At 37.2% G+C, this 27,099-nt stretch overlaps 1 protein-coding gene across 4 annotated transcripts in view; it reads left to right on the top strand.

The window, feature by feature from the left end:
• Positions 1–27,099, top strand: part of GDPD4 (glycerophosphodiester phosphodiesterase domain containing 4) — a 177,455-nt gene that overhangs the window by 113,076 nt on the left and 37,280 nt on the right. For all 4 annotated transcript variants that reach the window (XM_049652732.1, XM_049652731.1, XM_049652726.1 and 1 more), the window contains exons 14-16: positions 16,772–16,919; positions 20,896–20,978; positions 21,713–21,759. In XM_049652732.1, the coding sequence (XP_049508689.1) occupies positions 16,772–16,919; positions 20,896–20,978; positions 21,713–21,759 (278 nt within the window). The remainder of the gene's footprint in view (positions 1–16,771; positions 16,920–20,895; positions 20,979–21,712; positions 21,760–27,099) is intronic.

Here is a 27,099-nt window from a genome sequence, read left to right as displayed (position 1 = left end):
TTTGTGTCCCAGTATGTGATCTATTCTGGAGAACATTCCATGTGCACTGGAGAAGAATGTATATTCTGTTGCTTTAGGATGAAATGTTCTAAATATATCTGTTAAGTCCATCCGGTCAGTGTGTCATTCAAAGCCATTGTTTCCTTGTTGACTTTCTGTTTAGATGATCTGTCCATTGTTGCAAGTGGGGTGTTGAAGTCCCATACTATTATGGTAGTATTATCAATGAGTTTCTTTATGTTGTGGTTAATTGATTTATATATTCCACATTTGGAGTATAAATGTTTACAACTGTTAGGTCTTCTTAGTGGATAGATCCCTTAATTATGATATAATGCCCTTCTTCATCTCTTATTAGTCTTTATTTTAAAGTCTACATTGTCTGGGGCGCCTGGGTGCTCAGTTGGTTAAGCGTCTGACTTCGGCTTAGGTCATGATCTCACGGTTCGTGAGTTCGAGCCCCGCGTTGGGCTCTGTGTTGACAGCTCAGAGCCTGGAGCCTGTTTCAGATTCTGTGTCTCCCTCTCTCTCTCTGACCCTCCCCCATTCATGCTCTGTCTCTCTCTGTCTCAAAAGTAAATAAACGTTAAAAAATAAATAAATAAAGTTTACATTGTCTAATATAAGTATGGCTACTCCAGCTTTCTTTTGTTGACCATTAGCATGATAAATGGTTCTCCATCCCCTTACTTTCAATATGAAGGTGTCTGTAGGTCTAAAGTGGGTCTCTTATAAACAGCATATAGATGGATCTTGTTTTCTTATCCATTCTGCTACCGTATGTCTTTTGTTTGGAGGATTGAGTCCATTGACATTTAGAGTGAGTACTGAGAGATATGTATTGCCATTATGTTTCTTGTAGAGTTGGAAGTTTCTGGTGGTGTTCTCTGGTCCTTTCTAGTCTTTGTTGCTTTTGGTCTCTCTCTCTCTCTCTCTTTTTTTTTTTCATCTTTTTTCCCCTCAGAGAGTCCCCCTTAAAATTTCTTGCAGGGCTGGTTTAGTGGTCACAAACTCCTTTAATTTTTGTTTGGGAAATTTTTAATCTCTCCTATTTTGAATGATAGTCTTGCTGGATAAAGAATTCTTGACTGCATATTTTTCTGTTCCAGCACATTGAATATATCCTGCCACTCCTTTCTGGCCTGCCAAGCTTCTGCGGATAGGTCTGCTGCAAACCTGATCTGTCTTCCCTTCTAGGATAAGGACTTTTTTTTTCCTTGCTGCTTTCATGATTCTTTCCTTGCCTGAGTATTTTGTGATTTTGACTATGATATGCCTTATTGATGGTTGGTTTTTGTTGAATCTAATGGGAGTCCTCTGTGCTTCCTGGATTTTGTTGTCTTTGTCTTTACCCAGGTCAGGAAAGTTTTCTGCTATGATTTGCTCACATAACACTTCTACCCCTTTTTCTCTCTCTTCATCTTCTGGGACTCCTATGATTCTGATGTTCCTTTTTAATGAGTCACTGGTTTCTCTAATTCTTAAATCGTGCTCCTTTGCCTTATTTTCCTCCCTTTTTCTTGCTTCATTATTCTCCACAAATTTGTCCTCTGTATCACTGATTCGCTGCTCTGCCTCATCCATCTTTGCCACTGTGGCAGCCATTTGAGATTGCAGCTCAGTTATAGCATTTTTTAAAATTTCATCCTGACTAGCTTTTACTTCTTTTGTCTCTGCAGAGAGGGATTCTAGTCTATTTTCAGACCCCAGCTAGTATTCTTATTACAATAATTCTAAATTCCGGTTCAGACATCTTGCTTATATCTGTGTTAAGTCCCTGGCTGTCGTTTCTTCCTGCTGTTTCTTTTGGGGTAAATTCCTTCATTTCATCATTTTCAGGGGAGAAAAGGAGTTCATAAGGTAAAAAAAATTAAAATTAAAAAAATTAAAAACAGCACACACACACACACACACACACACACACACACACACAAATCATATAAATGATGCCAGATCCTAGGTGTGTTTTAGTCTGGTTGTTCAAAGGAGCTTGATAGATTAGAGGAAAAGGGGAAGAAAAAAAAGAAAAATGTTTGAAAATTTGAAAAAATGAATTGAGTGAAGTAGAATAAAATGAAATGATGGAAGTAAAATAGAATTTGAGAAATTTACAAAAAAGTAAAAAATATAGTAGAAAAAAATAAAAATATTTTTAATAAAAATTGAAAGTAAAAATAATTTTTTCTCTTTCTGTATTCAAGAAAAGAAAAGAAATGAAAAAGAGAGAAAAAAGAAAATTGAATAGATGGACCAGCAAACAGACCAAAATATGATTGAAATTACATCATTTTCTTTAGAAGTCAGACTGTGAATCAATTTATAGTCTGTAAACTAAGCAGGTGGAGAGACTTGTGTTCCTGAAGAGCTATGTTGGCCCAGTTGGGCGGGGCTCAGTAGTGTAATGGCTCCATTCTCCACTAGATGGCACTGCTTAGCTTACTGGGGTGGATTGTTGTGGTGCTTGATAGGTGTGTATGCGCATGTGTGGGAGGGGTGAAAATGGCTTCACCCAGCTACCCAGTCTCTAGTATCGAAACTCTTTTCTCCCAGATCAGCAATCATGCACCTGTCCTTTGTCTCTGGCTTCTGTCCACTCCCCACTTTTATACTGTCCATGACCAAGCCATCAGGTTGCCAGGCAGCACCTCCCTCCTGAGTTTTATCTCAGATGCAGCTGTTTCCCAACCCCTCACTTCTGAGGGACTGCGGCTTTGTCCCACTCAGACTTTCTGGGAGAGGGTCTCACTGGGCATTGGCTGGGTGCCGGCTGCACCCAGGAACGTTCGCAGGACCATGCTGCTGCCAATGCCCAGAGACTGTGGCTTGGTGCCAGCCTGCCCCAGAAAAAGTTCACACGGTCGTGTAGCAACAGTATTTTAGGAATTATGGAAAAACATAACACACATCTGGCACCAGGGTTCACCCTTAGCGACTTTGTTCCAGCACCAGTGAATGTGGTTGTTCTCCAAGGTCTGCTGGTACCTTTGCTGGTGGGGGTTCTGCACAGCCTCTACCAAATGTTCTCCCTTCAGGAGAACTGCCTATTCCCATGTGGCCCAAGAACCAACCGGACTTCACTCTGCTCCTGGGGATTTGCCCTTCCCACCAGAGCACTGCCAGGTATCAAGCTACGGAGTTTCAGACTCTGTGCTCCCCCTGTTTATAGAGTCTTAGTGGAATTTAAACCCTCTCCTTTCTCCTTTTTCCCTTTTTAGTTCAGTCCCTGTGGCTGTTTCCACTTTTCCACCTTCTCTCCAGCTGCTTTTGGCGGTGGGGGGGGTGCTTTTCCATATCCTCCCCCCTCCCCACCTTCTCCATTTTCTCTCTGCAAGCAAAAACAGCTCCCTGCCCTCCCCAGCTTCTCTCTCCCCAAGTTCACCTCTCTACTCTGTGTACCTGCTGAGTTCTGTGGTTCAGGTTGTGCAGATTGTTGTGTTAATCCTCAAATCAGTTTTCTAGGTGTACAGGATGGTTGAGTGTTGATCTGGCAGTATTTCATGGACACGAGATGCAAAAAAAACCCTTCCATGCTGTTCCACCATCTTGGCTTCTCCCGAGAGAGAGAATCTTAAGCAGGCTCCATGCCCAGGACCGAGTCCACCATGGGGCTCAATCTCACAACCATGAGATCATGACCTGAGCTGAAATCAGCTAACCGACTGAGCCACCCAGGTGCCCCTCCTAATCATAATTTAGATTGATGTAGTAGTTTAAAAAATAATTATAATAGCTTCCATTTATTGAGCCTTTATTATGTGTCAAGTTCTGTGGTTGTTAGACCATAGGCTCTTTTTCAAATCCTGGCCTACCCACCAGCTACACACACATATGACTTTGGACAGATTTCTAATCATCCATTTTCTCATTTGTAAATAAGAATAGCAATAACTGGGCTGCTTGGGTGGCTCCGTTGGTTGTGTCCAACTTTGGCTCAGGTCATGATTTTGCAGTTCATGAGTTGGAGCCCTGCATCAAGCTCTGTGCTGACAGCTCTGAATAGCAATAACCTAAAGAAAAAAAATAATAATACCCTGATGGACTGGTTTAATGATTAGAGGAAATTATTCTTCATATTATGCACATGCAAAATGCTAGGCAAATGTAAGAACACAATTAAGTGTTAGCTGCTTCTTTTACCATCACCATCCTTACCTGCCATGCCCTGGAAATTATCATCATCCCCATTTTGCAAATGAGGAAACTTGCCCCCAAAGAGGCAAAGTTCAGGCAGGCTACGTAATTCACCAAAATTAATGTACTTGATCAGTAGGGGACCAAACTGAGATTTAAATATAGGTCTCACAGACTCCAGAGTTCTTTCACCCTAGGGCTTTAAAGTTATTCCTTGGCTATAGTTATGTGGGCATAATTTCAAATGGCATCAGATTTGAGAGGAATCGTACCCTGAGTCTTGTTACAAAGTGAAGCAGTTTAATTTAGCTCAACAAATATTTCCTGAGTAATAATATGTACCAGTGCACCATGCTAGTTTTATGGGAAAAGTCAGAAGGCACCATCCTTTTCTGTAAGGAAACCATATATTATAGTAAAGACAATAAGGGTTTTTCCATGTAGCTGTACTGCAAAGGTGATTGTGATAAATTCATGAGTTGTACATTATTCCAAGTAATTCTCCTCAAGGACCACTGCATTTTAAGAAATTAAGTAGTTGTACCTTCACTTATTTGTGTAGTGTTTATGACAAGGATATTTGTAATTACAGTCACATTTCTAATACATTCTCTGTGATTATGCTCACTTCGTACTCTGACCACTGTCACAAGACATTGTGACCTTGCCACTTAGACTAAGAATGCTTTAAATATATTATTTTAATAAAAATTATATGAATATAGAAATGCCCTCTGCTTTATTTCTGATGTGGAAATTTTATAGTGTTTTAAAATTTTAACTGTAAGTACTAATTTATTGAGGTGAAACCTGCATAACATAAAATTAACTATTTTAAAATGAACAGTTCAGTGGCATTTAGTGCATTCATCTCTAATTCAATACATTTTTTTTCTTTTTTTTTTTTTTTTTTTTTTGGACTTCAAGTTTTTATTTAAATTCTAGTTAGTTAACGTAGGGTAATATTGGTTTCAGGGGTAGAATTTAGTGATTCATCACTTACATACAACACCCAGTGCTTATCACGCCACATGCCCTCCTTAATACCCATCACCTATTTAGCCCATCCCTCCCTCTACCTCCTCCAGCAACCCTCCATTTGTTCTCTATAGTTAAGACTCTCTTATGGTTTGCTTCCTTCTCTTTTTTTCCTCCTTCCTCTATGCTTGTCTGTTTTGTTTCTTAAATTCCACATATGAGTTTGAAATCATATGGTCTTTGTCTTTCTCTGACTGACTTCACTCAGCATAATACTCTAGCTCCATCCACATTATTGCAGATAGCAAGATTTCATTCTTTTTGATAGTTGAGTAACATTCCATTGTACGTGTGTGTGTGTGTGTGTGTGTGTGTGTGTGTACCTATACATATGTATATGTATATATGACATCTTCTTTATCCATTCATCTGTTGTTGGGCACTTGGGCTCCTTCCATAGTTTGGCTGTTGTTGATAATACTGCTGTAAACATCAGGGTGCATTTACCCCTTTGAAGCTGTATTTTTGTATCCTTTGGGTAAATACCTAGTAGTGGAGTTACTGAATCATAGAGTTGTTCTATTTTTGACTTTTTGGGAAACCTCCATACTGTTTTCCAGAGTGGCTGCACCAGTTTGCATTCCCACCACCAGTTCAAAAGGGTTCCCCTCTCTCTGCATCCTCAACATCATCTGTTGTTTCCTGAGTTGTTAATTTTAGCCATTCTGACACATGTGAGGTGGTATCTCATTGTGGTTTTGATTTGTGTTTCTCTGATGATGAGTGACGTTGAGCATCTTCTCATGTGTCTGTTAGCCATCTGAATGTCTTCTTTGGAAAAATGTCTATTCATGTCTTATGCCCATTTCTTCACTGGATTACTTGTTTTTTGGGTGTTGAGTTGCTAAGTTTTTTATAGATTTTAGGTAATAATCCTTTATCACACATAATCACATTTTAAAAATCAGATTACATTTTGCTAGTAGAAATTCTTATTTTCCCTCTTTTCCGTGGTCAGTCTTGCCGGGAGTTAATGAATTTTATTAACCATTTCAAAACACCCAATTATGGCTTTGTTAGCACATTTACTTTCCCATTTCATTGATTTCTGTACTTTGTTCTTTTCTTCTTCTACTTACCTTAGTTTAATTTGCTCTTCTTTATTTTTTTTATTTATAGAAACTTTATGTTTGAGTTTTAGATATGACAACAGGAGCATAAGCCTTCTTATGAACATAATATAAAGGTGGAATTAGATTTGGAGTTTAAAATAGTAATTATATTGTGGTGCGTAATTAATAAAAGCATACTTCAGTTTTTCAAATCTTAAAGCATAGAATAAATAGTATACATCTGCTCTCATAATTTACTTTTTTTAAACATTTCTTTTTTTATTGCATTATAACTGACACACAACATTACATTAGTTTCAGGTGTACAACATAGTGATGCCACAACTCTACACTTTATGCTATGCCTACCACAAGTGTAGCTACCATCTGTCACCATATAAGGCTCTTACAGTACCATTGGCTATATTCCCTATGCTGTATCTTTTATCCCTATGACTGTTATTCCCCCCTGGCAACCATTAGTTTGTTCTCTATATTTATGGGTCTGTTATTGCATTTGCTTATTTGTTTGGTTATTCATTTACTTTGTTTTTAAGACTCCACATATAATTGAAATCATATGGTATTTGTCCTTTTGTGTCTGACGTATTTCATTTAGCATAATACTTTCTAGGTCCATCTATGTTATCACAGATGGCAAGATCTCATTCTATTTTATGGCTGAGTAATATTTCATTGTGTATAAATATACCACATCTTTATCCATTCATCTTTTGATGGACACTTGAGCTGCTTCCATATCTTGGTTTTTGTAAATCTCCAATAAACGTAGGGGTGCATATATCTTTTTGAGATCATTTTTGTTCTTCTTGGGTAAATATCTAGTTGTGGAATTACTGGGTCTTATGGTATTTATATTTTTAATTTTTTGAGGAACACCCATCCTCTTTTCTACAGTGGCTGTACTAATTTACATTCCCACCAACAGTGCACAGGGGTTTCTTCACCAGCCCTTATTATTTCTTCCCTTTTTATTACCAGCCATTCTGACAGGCGTAAGGTGATATCTCATTGTGATTTTGATTTGCCCTTCTCTAATGATGAATGAGATTGAACATCTTTTTGTATGTCTTCTTTGGAAAAATGTCTGTTCAGATTCTTTGTCAATTTTAAAAATCAGATTGCTTTTGGGTGTTAAGTTTATAAGATATTTGCAGGTTTTGATATTATCCCTTATTGGAAATATCATTTGCAAATATCTTCTTCCATTCAGTAGGTTGCCTTATTATTTTGTTGATGGTTTCCTTTGCTGTGCAAAAGCTTTTCATTTTGATGTAATCCCAATAGTTAATTTTTGCTTTTTTTCCTCTTCTAAGGCTTGTTTTTTTCCTGTTTCTAAGGCCTGATGCCTATGATTTATTCTAAGAGTTTTATGGTTTCAGGTCTCACATTTAGGCCTTTATTTCATTTTGTTTATTTTTGTGTAGGGTTTAGTAAGAAAATGGTTCACTTTATTTTTTTAATAATTTTTTTTAAACGTTTATTTTTTGAGAGACACAGAGTGTGAGTGGGGGAGTGGCAGAGAGAGAGGGAGTCACAGAATCTGAAGCAGGCTCCAGGCTCTTAGCTGTCAGCACAGAGACCAACCTGGGACTCAAACTCACAAACTACAAGATCACAGCCTGAGCCGAAGTCAGACGCTTCACCAACTGAGCCATCCAGTATGTATATGTATATATATATACACACACATATATATATGTATGTATGTTTTGTGTGTGTGTGTGTGTGTGTGTGTGTGTGTGTGTGTGTGTGAGAGAGAGAGAGAGAGAGAGAGAGAGAGAGAATGGAAGCAGGTGAGGGGCAGAGAGTGAGGGAAGGAGAAAGAATTCCAAGTAGTTTCCCAGTGTGGAGCCTGATGCCGGGCTCAAACTCACGAACCCGTGAGTTCATGACCTGAGCTGAGATCAAGAGTCAGATGCTTAACCAACTGAGCCACCCAGGTGCTGCAGTGTTTATGTATATTTTATTTCCTCTTTGATTTCTTTGTTGATCCATTGGTTGTTTAGTAGCATGTTTTTTAGCCTCCATGTATTTGTGGTTTTTCCAGTTTGTTTTCTTATAATTGATTTCAAGTTTCATGCTGTTGTATTTGGAAAAGATGCTTAATGTGATTCCAGTCTTGCTAAAGTTATTGATACTTGTTTTGTGGACTAACATGATCTGTTCCGGAGAATGTTCCCTGTTGCAATTAAAAAAATATTCTGCTATTTGTGGATGGAATATTCTGTATATATCTGTTAGGTCTAATGTATCTTTCAAAGCCAGTGTTCCTTTGTTTATTTTCTGTCTGAGTGATCTATCCATTGATTTTAAGAGTAGTGTTAAAGTCTCCTACTATAATTGTGTTATTGTCATCTTCTCCCTTTATTACTGCTAATATTTGAATAGGTGCTAAGGTGTTGTGTGCATAGATACTTAGAGTTGTTATAGCCTCTTGTTGGATTAATTATCATCATGTAGTGCCCTTCTGTGTCTCTTGTTGTAGTCTGTGTTTTAAAGTCCATTTTGTCTGATATAAATATTGCTACACTGGCCTTTTTTTTCCCCTGCTTCCATTTGCATGGAATAAGTTTTTCCATCCTTTCACTTTCAGTCTATATGTGTCTTCAGGCCTGAACTGAGTCTCTTGTAGGCAGCATAAGATTGGTCTTATTTTTTCTAGCCATTCTGTCACTTTTTGTATTTTGATTGGAGCACTTAGTCTGCTTACATTTAAAGTAATTGTTGATATATATGTACTTATTACCATTTTACATTTGTTTCATGGTTGCTTTGTAGTTTTCTCTGTTCTTGTTTTCTTCCCTTGCTCTCTTCCCTGTGCATTGATGGCTTTCTTTGGTGGTATGCTTGGATTCCTTTCTCTAATTTTTGTGTATATATTACAGGTTTTTAATTTGTGGTTACCATTGAATTTATATATAACATCTTCAGTGCGTAGCAGTCTACATTAAGTTTATGGTCACTTAAGTTTGAGCACATTCTAAAAGCACTAATTTTTATTTCCCCTCCACATTTTATGCATATAATGTCATATTTTACATCTTTTTATTTTGTGTATCCTTTGACTAATTTTTATAGATATGATTAGTTTTACCGTTTTTGTGATTTAACCTCTTTACTGGCTTTATAAGTGATTAATCTATGGTTGCTCTTAACTGTGAATTTTTTTCCTTTCATAATTTTCTAATTATAGCCTTTTCTTTTTACTTAAAGAATTCTCCTTAACTCTTTCTTACAAAGCTGCTTATAAAGCTGATTTAGTTGTGATGAACTCCTGTAACTTTAGTATATCTGAGAAACATTTTATCTCTCCTTTTTTATTGTTACTTTTTGCCATTTTACTAACTTGAGTTTAAATAAATAATTTCAAAAATAATTCCATTTTTAATATTTTGAAGAATGGTCATACTGGTTTCCAGAACAGCTATGCCAGCATTATACAAGGGTTCCAATTTCTCCACATCCTCCATATCAGTGTTTTCTGTTTTTTTGATGTAGCCTTCTTAATGGGTTGGTATTAGTTCCTCTTTATGTTTTTTCAAATTATTATTATATTTGTAAAATTTTATTTAAATCCAAGGACATTGTAATGATGGTTTCAGGAGTAGAATTTAGTGATACATTACTTACATATAACACCCCGTGTTCATCCCAACAAGTGTCCTCTTTAATGCCTATCACCCATTTAGCCCATCCCCCTGCCCAATACCCTTCCAGCAACTCTCAGTTTGTTCTCTGTATTTAAGAGTCTCTTATGGTTTGCCTCCATCTCTGTTTTTATCTTATTTTTCCTTCCCTTCCCCCACGTTCATCTGTTTTGTTTCTTAAATTCCTCATGTGAGTGAAATAATATGATATTTATTTATCTTTCTCTGACTATTTCCTTTAGCATAATATATTCTTGTTCCATCCATGTTGCAAATGGCAAGATTTCATTCTTTTGATTGCCAAGTAGTATTCCATTGTCCATCGTGTATGTATGTATGTGTGTGTGTGTGTGTGTGTGTGTGTATACATACCATATCTTCTTTATTTATTCATCAGTTGATGGACATATGGGCTCTTTCCATACTTTGCCTATTGTTGATAGTGCTGCTCTAAATATTGGTATGCCTGTGCCCCTTTGAATAAGCATTTCTGTATCCTTTGGATAAAAATCTAGAGTTGTTAATTTTAGCCATTCTGACAGGAGTGAGGTGGTATCTCATTGTGGTTTTACATATCTCAGTGATTTGTGTTTCTCTGATGATGAGTGATATTGAGCATCTTTTCATGTGTCTGTTTGCCATCTGTATCTCTTCTTTGGAAATGGGTCTTTTCATGTCTTTTGCCCATTTCTTCACTGGATTATTTGTTTTTTTGGTGTTGAGTTTGATAAGTTCTTTACATATTTTGGCTTCTAACCCTTTATCTGATACATCATTTGCAACTACTTTCTCCCATTCTGTCAGTTGCCTTTTATTTGTTGATTGTTTCCTTGGCTGTGCAGAAGCTTTTTATCTTGATGAGATTCCAGTAGTTAATTTTTGCTTTTATTTCCCTTGCCTCTGGAGATGTGCTGAGTAAGAAGTTGCTGAGGCCCAGGTCAAAGAGGTTTTGCCTGATTTCTCCTTGAGGATTTTGATGGCTTCCTGTCTTACATTTAGGTCTTTCATCCATTTTGAGTTTATTTCTGTGTATGGTGTAAGAAAGTGGTCCAGGTTCATTCTTCTGCATTTCGCTGTCCAGTTTTCCCAACACCATTTGCTGAAGAGATTGTCTTTTTCCACTGGATATTCTTTCCTGCTTTGTTGAACATTAGTTGGCCATATATTTGTGGGTCCATTTCTAGGTTCTCTATTCTATTCCATTGATCTATTTGTTTGTTTTTGGACTAGTAAATATATACTGTCTTGATGATTACAGCTTTGTAATACAGCTTGAATTCCGGAATTGTGATGCCTCTAGCTTTGATTTTCTTTTTCAACATTACTTTGCCTATCCTGGATGTTTTCTGGTTCCATACAAATTTTAGAATTGTTTGTTCTAGCTCTGTGAAGAATGCTGGTGGCATTTTGATAGGGATTGCATTGAATGTGTAGATTGCTTTGGGCAGCATTGGCATTTTAACAATATTTTTCTTCTAATCGATGAGCATGGAATGTTTTTCCACTTCTTTGTGTCTTCTTCAATTTCTTTCATAAGCTTTCTATAGTTTTCAGCATACAGATCATTTACCTCTTTGGTTAGGTTTATTCCTAGTTATGTTATTATTATTATTTTTTTTTGCAATTGTAAATGGGATAGATTCCTTCATTTCTCTTTCTGTTGCTTCATTATTGGTATATAGAAATGCAACCGATTTCTGTACATTGATTTTATATCCTGTAACTTTGCTGAATTCATATATCAGCTCTAGTAGTTTTTTGGTGGAGTATTTTGGGTCTTCCACATAGAGTGCTATGTGACTTATTAAAAAGGAATGAAATTCAACTATAGGAGTCCCAGAAGATGAAGAGAAAGAAAAAGGGACCATTTATGTGACCAAATTATAGCTGAAAACTTTCTTAATCTGGGGAAGGACACAGACATCAAAATTCAAGAAGCACAGAGAACTCCCATTAGATTCAACAAAAGCTGACCATCACCAAGTCACCATAGTCAAATTCACAAAATACACAGACAAGGAAAGAATCCTGAAAGTAACAAGGGAAAAAAGTCCTTAACTTACAAGGGAAGATAGATCAGGTTTGCAGCATATCTGTCCACAGAAAGTTGGCAGGCCAAAAATGAGTGGCAAGATATATTCAATATGCTGAATGGGAAAAATATGCAGCCAAAAATTCTTTATCCAGCAAGGCTGTCATTCAAAATAGAAGGAGAGATAAAGAATTTCCCAGATAACAAAAACTAACAAGAGTTTGTGACCACTAAATCAGCCCTGCAAGATATGGTAAGGGGGACTCTGGAGAAAAATAAAAATAAAACAAAGAAGACCAAAAGTAACAAAGACTAGAAAGGACTAGAGAACATTATCAGAAACACCAACTCTACAGGCAACACAATATCTTTCCGTAATCACTCTAATTGTAAATGGCCTAAATGCTCCAATTAAAAGACATAGAGTTTCAGAATAGATAAAAAAAAACAAGACCCATCGATATGCTGTCTACAAGAGACTCATTTTAGACCTAAAGAGACCTGCAGATTGAAAGTGAGGGGATGGAGAACTATCATGTTAATGGATGTCAAAAGATGGGGCACCTGGGTGGCTCAGTTGGTTTAGTGGCTGAAACTTGGTTTCAGCTCAGGTCAGGGTCTCATGTTTTATGAATTTGAGCCCCGCATCAGGCTCTGTGCTGATAGCATGGAACCTGCTTGGGATTCTGTCTCCCTCTGTACCCCTCTCCTGCTTGCTCTCTCTCTCTCTCTCAAAATAAATAAAAATAAACCTAAAAAAAAAAGAAAGCCAGAGTAGCTATACTTATGTCAGACAAACTAGATTTTAAGACAAAGATGAAGTGTAACAAGTGATGAAGGAGGGAATTATGTCATAATTAAGGGGTCTGTCCATCAAGAAGAGCTAACAATTGTAAATATTTATTCCCCCAACTTGAAAGAACCCAAATGTATACATCAATTAAGCATAAACATAAAGAAATTCATTGATAATAATCCCATAATAGTAAGGGACCTTAACACCCCATTTACAGTAATGGACAGATCATCTAAGCAAAAAATCAACAAGGGAATTATGGTTTTGAATGACACACGGGACCAAATGGACTTAACAGATATATTCATAACATTCCATCTTAAAGCAGTAGAATACACATTCTTTTCAAGTGCACATGGAACATTCTACAGAATAGATCACATACTAGGTCATAAATTAGCCCTCAAGAAGTACAAAAAGATTGATATCATACCAGGCATATTTTCAGAACACAATGCTATGAAACTTGAAATCAACCACAAGAAAAATTTGGAAAGACCAAGAATACTTCCAGATTAAAGAACATTCTAGTAAAGAATGAATGACTTGACCAAGAAATTAAAGAGGAAATTAAAAAGTACATGGAAGCCAATGGAAATGAAAACATTACAGTCCAAAACCTCTGGGATGCAGCAAAGGTAGTCATAAGAGGAAAGTATATACCAATCCAGGCCTTCCTAAAGAAGGAAGAAATGTCTCAAATACTCAACCTAACCTTACACCTAAAGAAGCCAGAAAAAGAACAGCAAATAAAGCCCAAAAGCAGCAGAAGAAAGGAAATAATAAAGATTAGAGAAGAAATTAATGATATCAAAATAAAAAAACCAGAACAGATCAACAAAACCAGGAGCTGGTTCTTAGAAAGAATTAACAAAACTGATAAACCCCTAGCCAGATTTATCACAAAGAAAAGGAAAGGACCAAACTAAATAAAATCACAAATGAAAGAGGAGAGATCACAACCAGCATCTCAGAAATACAAAGGATAATAAGAGAATATTATGAACAACTTATACCAACAAATTGGGCAATCTGGCAGAAATGGACAAATTCCTAGAAACATATAAACTACCAAAACTGAAACAGGAAGAAATCTAAAATTTGAAAAGACCCATAACCAATAAAGAAATCCAGGGCCAGGTGGCTTTCCAGGAGTATTTACCAAACATTTAAAGAAGAGTTAATACTTATTCTTTTGAAGCTGTTCCAAAAAATAGAAACGGAAGGAAAAATTTCAAACACATTCTATGAGGCCAGCATTACCTTGATTCCAAAACCAAAGACCCCACTAAAAAGGAGAACTATAGACCAATTTTTCTGATAAAAATGGATGCAAAAAGTCTTAACAAGATACTACCAGACTGGATCCAATTATACATTCAAAGAATTATTGAGCATGATCAAGTGGGATTTATTCCTGGGATGCAGGGCTGGTTTAATATCCACAAATCAATCATTGTGAGTCATCACATTAATCAAAGAAAGGATAAGGACCACATGATCCACTCAATAGATGCAGAAAAAGCATTTGACAAAATACAGCATCCTTTCTTGATAAAAACCCTCAAGAAAGTAAGGATAGAAGGAACATACCTCAGCATCATAAAGGCCATGTATGAAAGACCCACCACTATCACCCTCAATGGGGAAAAACTGAGAGCTTTCCCCCTAAGATCAGGAACACGACAGGGATATCCACTCTCACCACTGTTGTTCAAAATAGTGTTCGAAGTACTAGCCTAAGCAGTTAGACAACAAAAATAAATAAAAAGCATCAAAATTGTCAAGAAAGAAGTCAAACTTTCGCTCTTCACAGTTCTTTAAATGTTTGGTGGAATTCACCAGTGAAGTCATTGGGTCTAGGACTTTATTTTGGGATATTTTTGGCTAATGATTCAGTCTCCTTACTCATTATAGATATATTCACATTTTTTCATTCTTCATGATTCAGTCTTGGTAGGTTCTGTGTTTTTAGGAATTTGTCCATTTCATCTATGTTACCAAATTTGTTGGGGGTAAAAAGTTCATAGTACTCTCTTATATATTTTTTTATTTCTATCAAATTGGTAGTAATATCCCTAGTTTCATTTCTGATTTCAGTACTTTGAGTCTTTTTTATTAGTTCATCTAACTGAATGTAATTTTGTTGATCTTATTCAAGGAAGTAACTTTTGGTTTCATTGATTTTTCCCTATAGGTTTTCTTTTCTCTAATTTACATCAGCTGTGATCTTTATTATTTTCTTCCTTTTGCTATGTTGGGTTAATTTGTTCTTCTTCTAATTCTCTGAGATATAAAGATAGGTTGTTGATTTAAGATTTTTTTTTTAATATAAGCATTTATAGTTATAAGTTTCTCCCTTGTACCGCTTTTGCTTCATCCTATGAATTTTGGTATGTTATGTTTTCATTTCCATTCATTTATAAGTATTTTCTAATTTCCCTTGTGATTTTTTGATGCATTGATTGTTTAAAAATGTGTGGTATAATTTTTCATGAATGTGTAAATTTTCCAGTTTTGTGTTACAGACTTCTAGCTTCATCCGCTTGTGGTTGGAAAGGATAATTTGTATGGTATCTGTCTTTTTAAATGTATTGAGACTTAATCTGTGGCCTAACATATGACCTATCCTGCAAAATGTCCTATGTGCACTTGAGAATAATGTGTATGCTATTATTGTTAAGTATTCTGTATATGTCTGTATTCTGTATAGTTAGTTTCTTGTGTTAAGTCATCTATTTCCTTACTTATCTTCGATCTGGTTGTTCATTCCACTATTGAGAGTAGGGTATTGAAGTGTCCAATTATTACTGCAAATTGGTCTGTTTCTCCCTTCAGTTCTATCAGGTTTTGCTCTGTACCTTTTCCTGGCCTGTCATTTGGTGTGTAAATGTTTATAATTGTTATATTTTCTTACTGTATTGAACCTTTTATTAATATATAGTGTCTTTCTTTGTCTCTTACTACCTTTTTTGATATAAAGCCTATATTGTCTAATGTCAGTATAGCCACCTCTGCTGATTTGGGTTACTATTTGCACAGAATATCTTTTTTCTATTCTTTCATTTGCAATCTATCTGTATCTTTGGGTCTAAAATGAGTTTCTTGAAGACAGCATATAGTTGGATCATATGTTTTTATTTATTCTGCCAATTTAGCTGACTTGATGGTAAATTATATTTAAAAAAAATTAAAACAGTTCTTGAAGCCATTTACATGGTGTATTTTGTGAGAAATTTAAATCCCTGAAAATGACAACTTGACCAGAATTGCTAGGTATTCCAATACTTATTTTCTTCTTTTCTCTATAAAGAATGCACAAGTATCTGCTGATATTTTGTGTATTGGGAAACATTTGGTTTCATTCCCTCTACTCAAGACTTGTAAAATTTTTTTACATTTGAAATTTAAATAATATTTAAATTTATTTCTTCAGTCCTTCATTTACCATTTATGAAGGCAGGTATTATGCTAAGTAATGGATATACAAAAATGAATAATACACAGTCTCTACTTTTAATTTGATTATAGTCAAGTAAAGAAGACTAATAGGAAAGCAGATAAATATAGTAGAGTGTGGTAAGTACTCTGATGAAAGTGAGTAGAGTTGCTATACAGTCATGTGCTGGAGCTGGTTTATGCCAGCTCATGGAAGCCAGTTATTAAATAGTTAGAAACTTTGCAAATCTGTTTTACTAGTGGTAGCTTGAAATTGACTATGGTAGGCGTATTTATACCATGGAAATTGGCAAATGCTACAAATAGTGCTTTCTCTTTTTTCCCTAGTTTTTCTTTTTTTTCCTTAGGATATCCAGTTTACTAATACACCATTGTTGGTATAGGAGCAGAGGTATTAAATCCAGTCCTTTACCTCATTGCAACATGAACCCATTCTGCGTAGCAGGTCATAAGTTGCTACAGGACCAGCTGCTTCTAGTGTTTTAGGTAACAGCCTCTCACAAACATGGTGGCTGTTACCCTTTTAGATGAGGAAAGTGAGATTAAGTCTAGATTCAGACTAAATCACCTGTGGGTTCTGTTTTTATTCCAGAGATTATAAAGCAGCTAACATCAACATCAATTTATATATCGTCAATGAGCCTTGGCTCTACTCACTGGCCTGGTGCTCCAGGATTCACTCAGTGACCACAGACAACATTCAGACCCTGAGTCAGCTAAATCACCCTTACTTCTTCATGGTGAGCTGGTTGTCCAGATTGTTCTTCCAAGTCTGTTACAGTAGGAGTTTAAGTCCCTTACCCCACACCTACATTGTCCACAGTGCAGACACCTGGGGAGCTACTTAAAAGAAAGTTCTATGATATTGGAGATGAGGCATTCTCCCTTCTCTCACCCAGATCCTTCTGTGATTTGCAGGGAGAAATTAGTATTGTTATAATAATTGCTGTTTACCAAATCTTCACAGTGTGTTTTTCATGCAGTATGTAATTTGTTCCTCTGAGTTACTCACTTTCATTATCTCTATGAAGAAACAAGTTTTCAGATACTGAGATTCTTGGACATGGTTGCATGATGCAAGATTCAAAATGAGGTCTGACTCCAGAGTTTTGTTACTGTAGCCCCACCTTTCTAGATGCAGTGATAGTGACAGGGGCTGTAGGAAAAAACCTGTATGTCCTGAACAAAATCCTTCTGAAAAGGAGAACCATTGTCCAGCCACCTAGCTTAATTGCCCCTCCTAGCCCTGCTGCTGCTTATTGCCAGAGGTTTGGGGACCTGAATACTTGGGTTATAATCCCAGCTAAATCCTATCGCTTACTATCTGTGGAAACAGCCCTGGCTAACTAACCAGTTAACTGCTGCAGAGCTTGTTTTTCTTATCTGTGTAGAGTAGGTTGACTGAGTGGAACACAATAGTGTATGAGAGAAAACAGCTTAATTTCTCTCCATTGACTCTTTAAACTGCTCTTTGAGGTAGGCTTTCCCTGCTCCTGAATGAAATCTTACTCCAGTCCCATAACTTTTCTAGTTACTCTTAGGTAATTTTTAAATTTTACTTTCAGTCACCAAAAAGACTCAATTCAGAATAAAAGTGTCCAGTTGAGAGTAAAAACCCAGACTCCAAGTTGCCTTGAAAGGTAAACCTTTAGGCATAGAAGCCTAACTGAGGAGAAGAATTATTTCATGTTGCCTTGTCCACACCTCCAGCCTCACTAGCCCTTGTTTAGGGTCACAACCAGAAGAAAGGAGATCAGGGTCAAGGTCACAATCTCATGGAGCCGGACTGCATTGAGGCCTTCTGGTAGCTGTGTAAAATTACTGACACCTTATTTCTTGGTAGCTTGGGCAACTTTCTGGAGATGACCCTGAAGGAAACCTTGGATGGCAGGTCCCTTGGCATAGGTGAAGCCTTGCTACTTGTCTGTCCTTGTATAATTTTCCTTCATATGTGTACTATATGTTTTCTAACATTTTCTTTTAAAAAATTGATTACAAAGTAAATCTGTTAATTATATGAAATTTAATCATTACAAAAATACATACATCAGAAAGCAACACCCCACTCCGTAATCCTATCCCCTAAGTCAGTAATGTTTCAAAGTTGTCCCTTTCCATATATTAAATGAAGTTTTATTAAATAAAGCTTTTTATTTTAATACTTGAATTAATACTATTTGAATTGATAATAAATTCATGTGATTCAAAATTCAAAAACTATAAAGTTTTCTTTTATGCCTTTCTCCTATGCCTGGCTTTTTTTAAAGGACCCATCACCTCTTTGTTCAGGAAAATCCAAATCTTGGCTCTACCACTTACTGTGTAAATTTGGAAATGTTAGTTAACCTGTCTGTGCCTCAGTTTATTTATTAGTAAATTAGGGATAATGATAGTACAACAGAAGTATTTTTATCCACCATAGTCTAGTCTGATCACTGGTCTGTTAATTGAAAAAGTTAAAGTGGGAAATCATCTATCTATCTATCTATCTATCTATCTATCTATTTCACAGTCGATCAGCCTTTACTACTTAAAAACAGACAGCTAAAATGTAGTGCCTCAAACAAATATTTTTTTGTTATATCCTTTATGATAGCTCAATGGTCTTCTGGTCTGAGCCAGCTTGGTCTAGGATGGCCGCATTCTTATGTCTAGTGTCTTACCTGGGATGACTGATGTCTCTGTTCATGTTGTCAGTCATCCTCAAGGAGGCCAGCTTGAGCATGTTCACCTGGTGGCAGTGGATTCCCAGCTGCAAGAGAGGTCAAGCCCTAATGCACATGCAGTTTTCAGGGTTTTTTAGGTGTGATATTTGCTAATGTTCCATTGGCCAAAGAAAATTACATGGCCAAGTCTAGATTCAAGGTGGAATAGTGGAGAAATAGACTTCATTTCTTGATGGAGAGGAACAGCAAAATCACATTGCACACAGACCTGCATTTTGGGAGGAATATTGTGGTCATATTTATAAACAATCTGTCACATACATACTTCACACATTTTATTTTAATTTAAAATATTCATTTACCTTGTAACAGAGAGTCAAGGTCTTTGAGGTTACTTTAGCTGATTGAATACTGTATTCACTTGCTTATTTAAACAACTGAATAAACCAGCTATGACCTCTAAGTTTTGTTTCTTTAAACAACAAAGTCATTGGGAGAAACAGTCTGAATGAGGGATTTACCCAGATTTTCATAATCCTTTTACCCTAGTCTCTCACAGTGTTTCACTCACACCTCATTCAGTTGCAGTTTATTTTTTAATGACCTGTTCTTTCTTCATTGAGATTTTCAAAGCATTGGCTTAGTTTTCTTAAAAATGACATACTTCTTTTTCACTTAGATTTAAGTGACATTTAATTACACTGCACAGTTACAACAAGTACAACTGTTCTAAGCCATTTAAGGAGAAAGAATGACATTCTTTTTAAGGATTTTTTTAAAGTTTATTTATTTTGAGAGGGAGACAGAGGGAGAGGGAGAGAGAGAGACAGACAGACAGACAGACAGACAACAGCAGGGGAGGGACAGAGAGAGAGAATCCCAAGCAGGCTCCAAGCTGTTAGCAGAGCCAGACGCAGGACTCGATCCCATGAACTGGGAGATCGTGACCTGAGCCAAAATCAAGAGTTGGACACTTAACCAACTGAGCCACTCAGGCGCCCCAAGAACGACTGATTCTTAGTAAATGGACAGCTCACTTGGTGGGCATTCTGTAGCAGGCCAAGCTATCAGTCACTGTTTCCCAGAGGGGATTAAGAGCCTGGGTTTAGTGGAAGTTGGTTCAATGTTTTCTACCGTACCTGCTTAGTGGGCTGTGGTGAGGATGAAGTGTGAAAACACCTTTAAAGTGCTTAGAATACTTCCTTAGCTCTATGATGCTAATTAATTAATTGTTAGTTGTCATCATGACCATTAGTGTTACTGTCATTATTAATGTTAGTATTCACTCCACAGAAAGACCCTGGGATAAGGTGAGGAATGGCTCAAGAAAAAAAAGTCCCAGACCCAACGGAGAGGGAACAATGGAGTTGGAAAGGGAGGATCAAATCAGGGAATTACAAAACTCACACAAGAGGACCAAGGAGATGGAGCTCTGGGTAATGGGTGATTCAGGCAAGGAGCATGGAGAAGGGGAAACATTAGCTAAGGGGGAGTTCTAATTTCAGCATACTTATTTGAAACATGATGATTTAGAACAAAAATTCCTAGACTCTAGCTCACAGTCCAGTTGCTTCAGCATCATCCGAGAAGCAGATGAAAATGCAGAAATGGTAGTTTCTGAGATATGTAGTGAGACCTAGGACCCTGTATTACTCAAAGGTGTCCAGGTATGCTTGGATGTGCAGCCAGATTTGGGAAGCAGTACTATGAAAACACAGAGGGGTAGAAGTCAAGAAACTTGAGCTATGGAGTCCTAGGTCCAGAATAGACTTGCTATGTGACTTCTCTGGGACTCCTCTGAGGGTTAAGGGAGATAAAGAGTATGAAGTGCTTTGTCCCGTGTAGAGTCCCCTGCACATCTAAGGGGTGATTGTTAGGATATCAGCAGGTACTCTCTGTGTTTGAGACCACCACATCAAAGTTTCTTTACCTGCTCAGCCTTTCCCCTGCTCTTCCCCCAACCCTGGCAGGAGAGCATAGGACTTGGCCCATGTGATCTGAAATCCTTTCCAACTGTAGTTTTTAAACTGTTTTGTTTTCTGTTTTGCAGACACCAGGTTACTATATGTTCATGTGGCTTCTCATGGATAGTGTTTCTGCAGTTCTCATTTTTGCCATATTTTATTTTCATTGGTAAGCATATAGTTGCTATTTTAAATGAATTTTTCCCAAGATAAAAGTGTAAGTAGTTCTTATGTAAAGTTCAGAAAAAAACACTTAGACTCTTCCTGTAATTCCACGTGGCAGGCTCTCAGGAAGACAGTGTTTGTAATTTGAACCTGTCATTTCTTCTCATGCTGCCTGTAGCTCCTCACACCCTTTCTGCCACCTCAACACAGGACAATATTCTAAGGATATGGACTCTCACTGAAGCCTAGTCAAATCCTGTTACTACAGATTCATTATAGACCAGTTAGAAAAGGACAAGGGTTGAAGGTTGTACAGAACAAGTGCCTCAACTCCCACCTTCTGTGAAACAAAGCAAGTTCACAAACTGGGAAGCCCGGGTTGTAGCCCTGGTTATGGTCCTCAGTTGCTGGGTGAACTGCTTCTTTCTAGGCTATAGTCTTATTATCTGTCCAAGATGACATTTGAGAATCCTTGCAGGGCAAATGCTATAGGATTGCAAGATTCAAGGTGGGAAAGGGAACATCCAGGTAGCAGAATTTTAGCTAGAGGAGTCCATAGTTGTTTGACCTCATCATGCCCATCATTTCTTCATTTGTGAGTTATCCTTTAAAGAAGAAAGTATAAACCCTGTACCTAAGTGAGAATTTGGATAATGTTTCTTTTCTGCCTATTGCCTTGGATTATTGTCTTTTTTGGAAGAGGCCCGTGAGACTCATGGGTGGTCTGTTTCCTTCTAGGTGGAGAGAGAACAAAAAAGAAATGTTCAATAACAGCATTCACACAGGTAAAGTCAGAGGCTTAGCCTTCTCCTGTCTCTTCATCCTTACCCGTTGCCTCCAGGATGTGGGGCCTGCTTTTCATGTCTCTGACAAGAACTGAGAGAGTCTGTGGAAGGTGGGAGGTGGGGACCAGGGATAAGTTGGGAAATATAGGCTGGAAAGCCCTTGACATCAGGCTTCATTTTGGACTTTATCCTTTGGCAGTGAGGCCTCTTGGAAGATTTTGAGCATGGGTGTTTATTTGTTCACTTGTTCATATATTAATTCATCACACAGTTATTGAGTACCCCCTTTGTGCCAGGCATTCTGAGAAGGGCTGAAGATAACTGAAAGCTGTCTATGGAGGTGGCCCAAGGGAAGGGAGGGCTGACACCCAAAGAACAGTGAGGAAGGAAGCAAAAGTAGAGCGGTTGACACCATTGGTCCAGGCACCAAGGTCCAGCTACCATAGTATCTGCCATGCCGGTGAGAGATGAATGTGTTTTATGGGCCTTCAGTTGTGGGTGATGTATGTTGGAGGGTGGAGGGAGAAAATTGCAGAGATCCTGAAATGCTGGACTAGAGTCTAGGCTCTGCATATAAGTAATCAAGAGATGGCAAATGAGCTTTGAACAAGGGAGCAATATGCTCAGATTTCTGTGTAAAGGGATAGAATAACAGAATAACTCTTATTTAGAAGAATAACTCAGGGACTGAGGAAGTGAGATAGGCCCAGTAAGGGGAAGGGAAGCTAGATTTTATTTTTCAGGAGGTTGTGGGGATAATAACACAGTGAGTAACTGGTTGGAAAGCCAGTGCAATGTCAAAGGAGAAGCCGATTGGAGGCAAAGGACTGTGCGATACACAATACAGTTTTCTTCCACAGTTCCTGGAGCCTTAGGTAAAGTTGGTACAGTCACAGAATCATGAATTAATTTAATTTCTCGTGGATAGTGGTGAAGATCCTGAAACACCGTGCACCAGCTGGCAGAGGGTTGAACTGACAGAATACTTTAAGAGTTGCAGGAATGGATCCACAGGGACCATGAAAAAATAAGTTCAGAAACCTGAATAAATTAAGTGGAGGGCAATCGTCTTTAATACTGTGAAACTGAAGGATCAAACTAAGTTCACCCAAATCTCTTAGATCTCAGAAAGATCTTAAGTAATTTTTGAGTTATATGGATTTTAAGATCACTCTGCTGACTGGTAATAAGTCTGAAGGCTTTATTCTAGCTACCTTATGATTTTCAGTAGTTGTATTAGTAAACTGGGACTGCTATAACTAAATACCACAATTTGGATGGCTTACACAACAGAAATTTATATTCTCAGTTCTAGAGCCTAAAAGGCCAAGATCAATGTGTGAGCAGGTTTGGTTTCTTCTGAGGCCTCTCTCCTTGGCTTGCAGGTAGCCATCTTCCTGCTGTGTCCTCATACAGCCTTATCTCTGTGCGCACACATACACTCAGTGCCTTTCTGTGTCCACATTTTCTTTTCTCCAATCATATTGGATTAGGCCTGATTTTAATCCCTTCTTTAAAGGCCCTATTTCCAAATATAGTCCAGTTCTGAGGTGCTGGGATTTGGGGCTTCCACGTGTGAACTTGAGGGGCCCAAAATGTAGCCCAAAACAGTAATAGAGCCAGGAATTGGAAAAAACAACAACAACAATACATGAAAATGATAATGAAAGTATGGATGGGAGAGAAAGTTTTGAAGGAAAATTCAAAGAATGTGTATGTATGAATGAAGGAAAAATTACTTAGTTAAATTGACCCCAACTCCGTACCATATTGAAATGATGATAAGAAAATAAGGTGAATAAAAAATTCAGAATTTTTCTTGTTTTTTTTTTTTTTAAAGTTTTTAGTTGTCTGTTACAGAAACCAATTTTGCCTGATCTAAGCAGAAAAAAAATGTATTGAAAGGCTGTTTGGGTGCCTCCAAGAGATACCTAGAAGGTACAGGACCAAGTTTAGAATCAGGGAAGGTACAGGGAAGACTGAAGCCAAAACCACAGCCCAGATCCACTGGGGCTGAAGAGAATAGAACCCCAGACACTAAGTACAGTATCACATCTTGCACCACAACAACTTCCAGGATGGGCATGTACTGGTGCAACTGCTGCTGCCACCATAAGGCATTCATCTTGCTAGCTTTAGGATGTATTTTTCAACACTGTAAAGAAGTCAGTCCTTTGTCTTCTGCCTCATATAGTTTCTTATGAAAGGTCTTCCTTTTTATCTTTGTTCCTCTACTTGTAATATGTCCTTTTTCTTTAGCTGCTTTTTAAGATTGTTCTTTTTATTACTGGTTTTCAATAATTTGATTATGGTTTACTTTGTTGTATATGAGTATGTGTGTGTCTATCTATCCTGCTTGGGGTTCGCTGAACTTTTAGATCAGTCAGTATAATTTTCATCAAATTGATACATTTTCAGTCTTCATTTTTTCAAATATTTTCTTGCTCCTACCCTCTTCTGGGGTTCCCAATTACATAGATATGAGAAAGTTTGATATTATCCCATTGGTTGCTGAGACTCTGTTTGTTGTTATTTGTAGCCTATTAATTTCTCTGCTTCCTCTTGAGTAGATTCTATTTCTGTATATATTAGTTTTTTATTGCTGTGTAACAAATTGCTGCAAACCTAGCAGCTTAAAATAATACAAATTTATCATCTCACAGTTTCTGTGGGCCATGGGTTCAGGCATGGATTAATAGGGTCCTCTACTTAAGAGTCTCCCAGGCTAAAATCAAGGTATCAGCCTAGACCACAATCTCATCTGAGACTAGTTGTTGGAAGAATTTAATTCCTTACTCAATTGTAAGTGGTAGAACTGAAGTTGTTTCTGTTTCCTTGATGACTGTTGGCAGGGTTTGCTCTGAGTTCCTGGAGTCCACCTTCAGGTTGCACCCATATGGCCCTCTGACAACATGGCAGCTTACTTATTCAAAATCAGCAGGACAATATCTTATAGCAGATAGATTCAGGAAAAAGAGACCAAAGGAAGTAAAATAACAGACAAAACAAACAGAAAACAAGTTGACACATGATAGTCTTAAATCCAACCATTTATTAATTACATAAAATATAAATGGAGCAGATACATCAAAGTAGAGATTGTCAGACTGGATAGAAAAAAGCAGGACCTAACCATATGTTGTCTACAAAAGAAATATTTAAGGGGCGCCTGGGTGACTCAGTTAAGCGTCTAACTTTGGCTCAGGTCATGATCTCACCATCAGTGAGTTTAAGCTCCACGTCAGGTTCTGTGCTGACAGCTTGGAGCCTGAAGCCTGCTTCAAATTCTGTGTCTCCCTCTCTCTCTGCCCCTCTGCTGCTCCTGCTCTGTCTCTCTCAAAATAAAATAAAAACATAAAAGTTTTTTTAAAAGAAATATTTAAATAGACAACAAAAGATTAAAAATGAAAGAATGGGAAAATGATATGGCATGGAAAAACAGTAAGCATGAGATACAACATCTGAAAAAAATAGACTTCAAAACATGGAGCATTACTGGAAGCAAAGACTTCATAAGTGATGAAAAGGTCAGTATAGCAAGAAGGCATTATAATTAGAGCTCTGTATAAACTTCATACATGAAACAAAAACTGAAAGAGAGAAATAATGCTTGGGAATTTTAACATTCCTCTCTCAGTCCCTGCAAGAACAATGAAACACAAAAAATAAAATCAGAAAGGTTATTGAAGTCTGAACAACATTTACAGCCACATGGACCTAACTGACATAAAACATTATACACAACAACTGCAGACTATATAATATTTTCAAATGTACATGGCATATTGCCAAAATAGACCACATGACAGGCCATAAAACAAGTCTCAATACATAAATTTAAGAAGACTGAAATCTTAAAGTATGCTCTGTGACCATAACAAAATTAAATTAGAAATGAGCTTTAATATGGGAGTGCAAGCTGGTGTAGCCACTCTGGAAAGCAGTATAGAGGTTCCTCAAAAAACTAAAAATAGACTACCCTACGACCCAGAAATTGCACTACTAGGCATCTATCCACAGGATACAGGTGTGCTGTTTCGAAGGGACACATGCACCCCCATGTTTATAGCAGCACTATCAACAATAGCCAAAGTATGGAAAGAGCCCAAATGTCCATCGATGGATGAATGGCTAAAGAAGAAATGGTGTATCTATACAATGGAGTATTACTCAGCAATCAAAAAGAATGAAATCTTGCCATTTGCAGCTACGTGGATGGAACCGGAGGGTATTGTGCTAAGTGAAATTAGTCAGAGTAAGACAAAAATCATATGACTTCACTCCTATGAGGACTTTAAGAGACAAAACAGATGAACATAAGGGAAGGGAAATAAAAATAATATAAAAACAGGGAGAGGGACAAAACAGAAGAGACTCATAAATATGGAGAACAAACTGAGGGTTACGGGAGGGGTTGCAGGAGGAGGGATTGGCTAAATGGGTAAGAGGCACTAAGGAATCTACTCCTGAAATCATTGTTGCACTATATGCTAACTAATTTGGATGTAAATTTTAAAAAATTAAATTAAAAAAAGAAATGAGCTTTAATAAAATACTAGGTAAGTCTCTAAATGTTGGAAATTAATGTATTTCTAAACATCAAGTTGATTTATCAAGGGATAAATCACAAGAGAAATAAGAAAATATTTCAAAAGGTAATGCATATACAATAGTGAAATTTGTGGGGTAAAACTAAAGCAGGACTTGGAAATTTGTAACTTTAAATTTTAGAATGAAGAAGGCTTAATATTGATAAGTTTTCTACCTCAAGAATCTAGAAAAAGAAGAATAAATTTTTCCCCAAGTAAAAGGAAGGAAAGAATAAAGATAGCAGGAATCAATGAAATAGAAGATACCCCAAAAATAGAGAAAATGAAAAAAGTAAAAGTTAATTTTTTATTTTTTATTAAATATATGAAATTTATTGTCAAATTGGTTTCCATACAACACCCAGTGCTCATCCCAAAAGGTGCCCTCTTCAATACCCATCACCCACCCTCTCCTCCCTCCCACCCCCCATCAGCCCTCAGTTTGTTCTCAGTTTTTAAGAGTCTCTTATGCTTTGGCTCTCTCCCACTCTAACCTCCTTTTTTTTTTTTTCCTTCCCCTCCCCCATGGGTTCCTGTTAAGTTTCTCAGGATCCACATAAGAGTGAAAACATACGGTATCTGTCTTTCTCTGTATGGCTTATTTCACTTAGCATAACACTCTCCAGTTCCGTCCACTTTGCTACAAAGGGCCATATTTCGTTCTTTCTCATTGCCCTGTAGTACTCCATTGTGTATATAAACCACAATTTCTTTATCCATTCATCAGTTGATGGACATTTAGGCTCTTTCC

The sequence above is a fragment of the Panthera uncia genome, chromosome D1 (assembly GCF_023721935.1).
Source record: "Panthera uncia isolate 11264 chromosome D1, Puncia_PCG_1.0, whole genome shotgun sequence".
In the NCBI taxonomy this organism is placed as follows: Eukaryota; Metazoa; Chordata; class Mammalia; order Carnivora; family Felidae; genus Panthera; species Panthera uncia.
The sequence above is the reverse complement of the archived record's forward strand: the minus strand, read 5'-3'. Positions and strand labels throughout refer to the sequence as shown.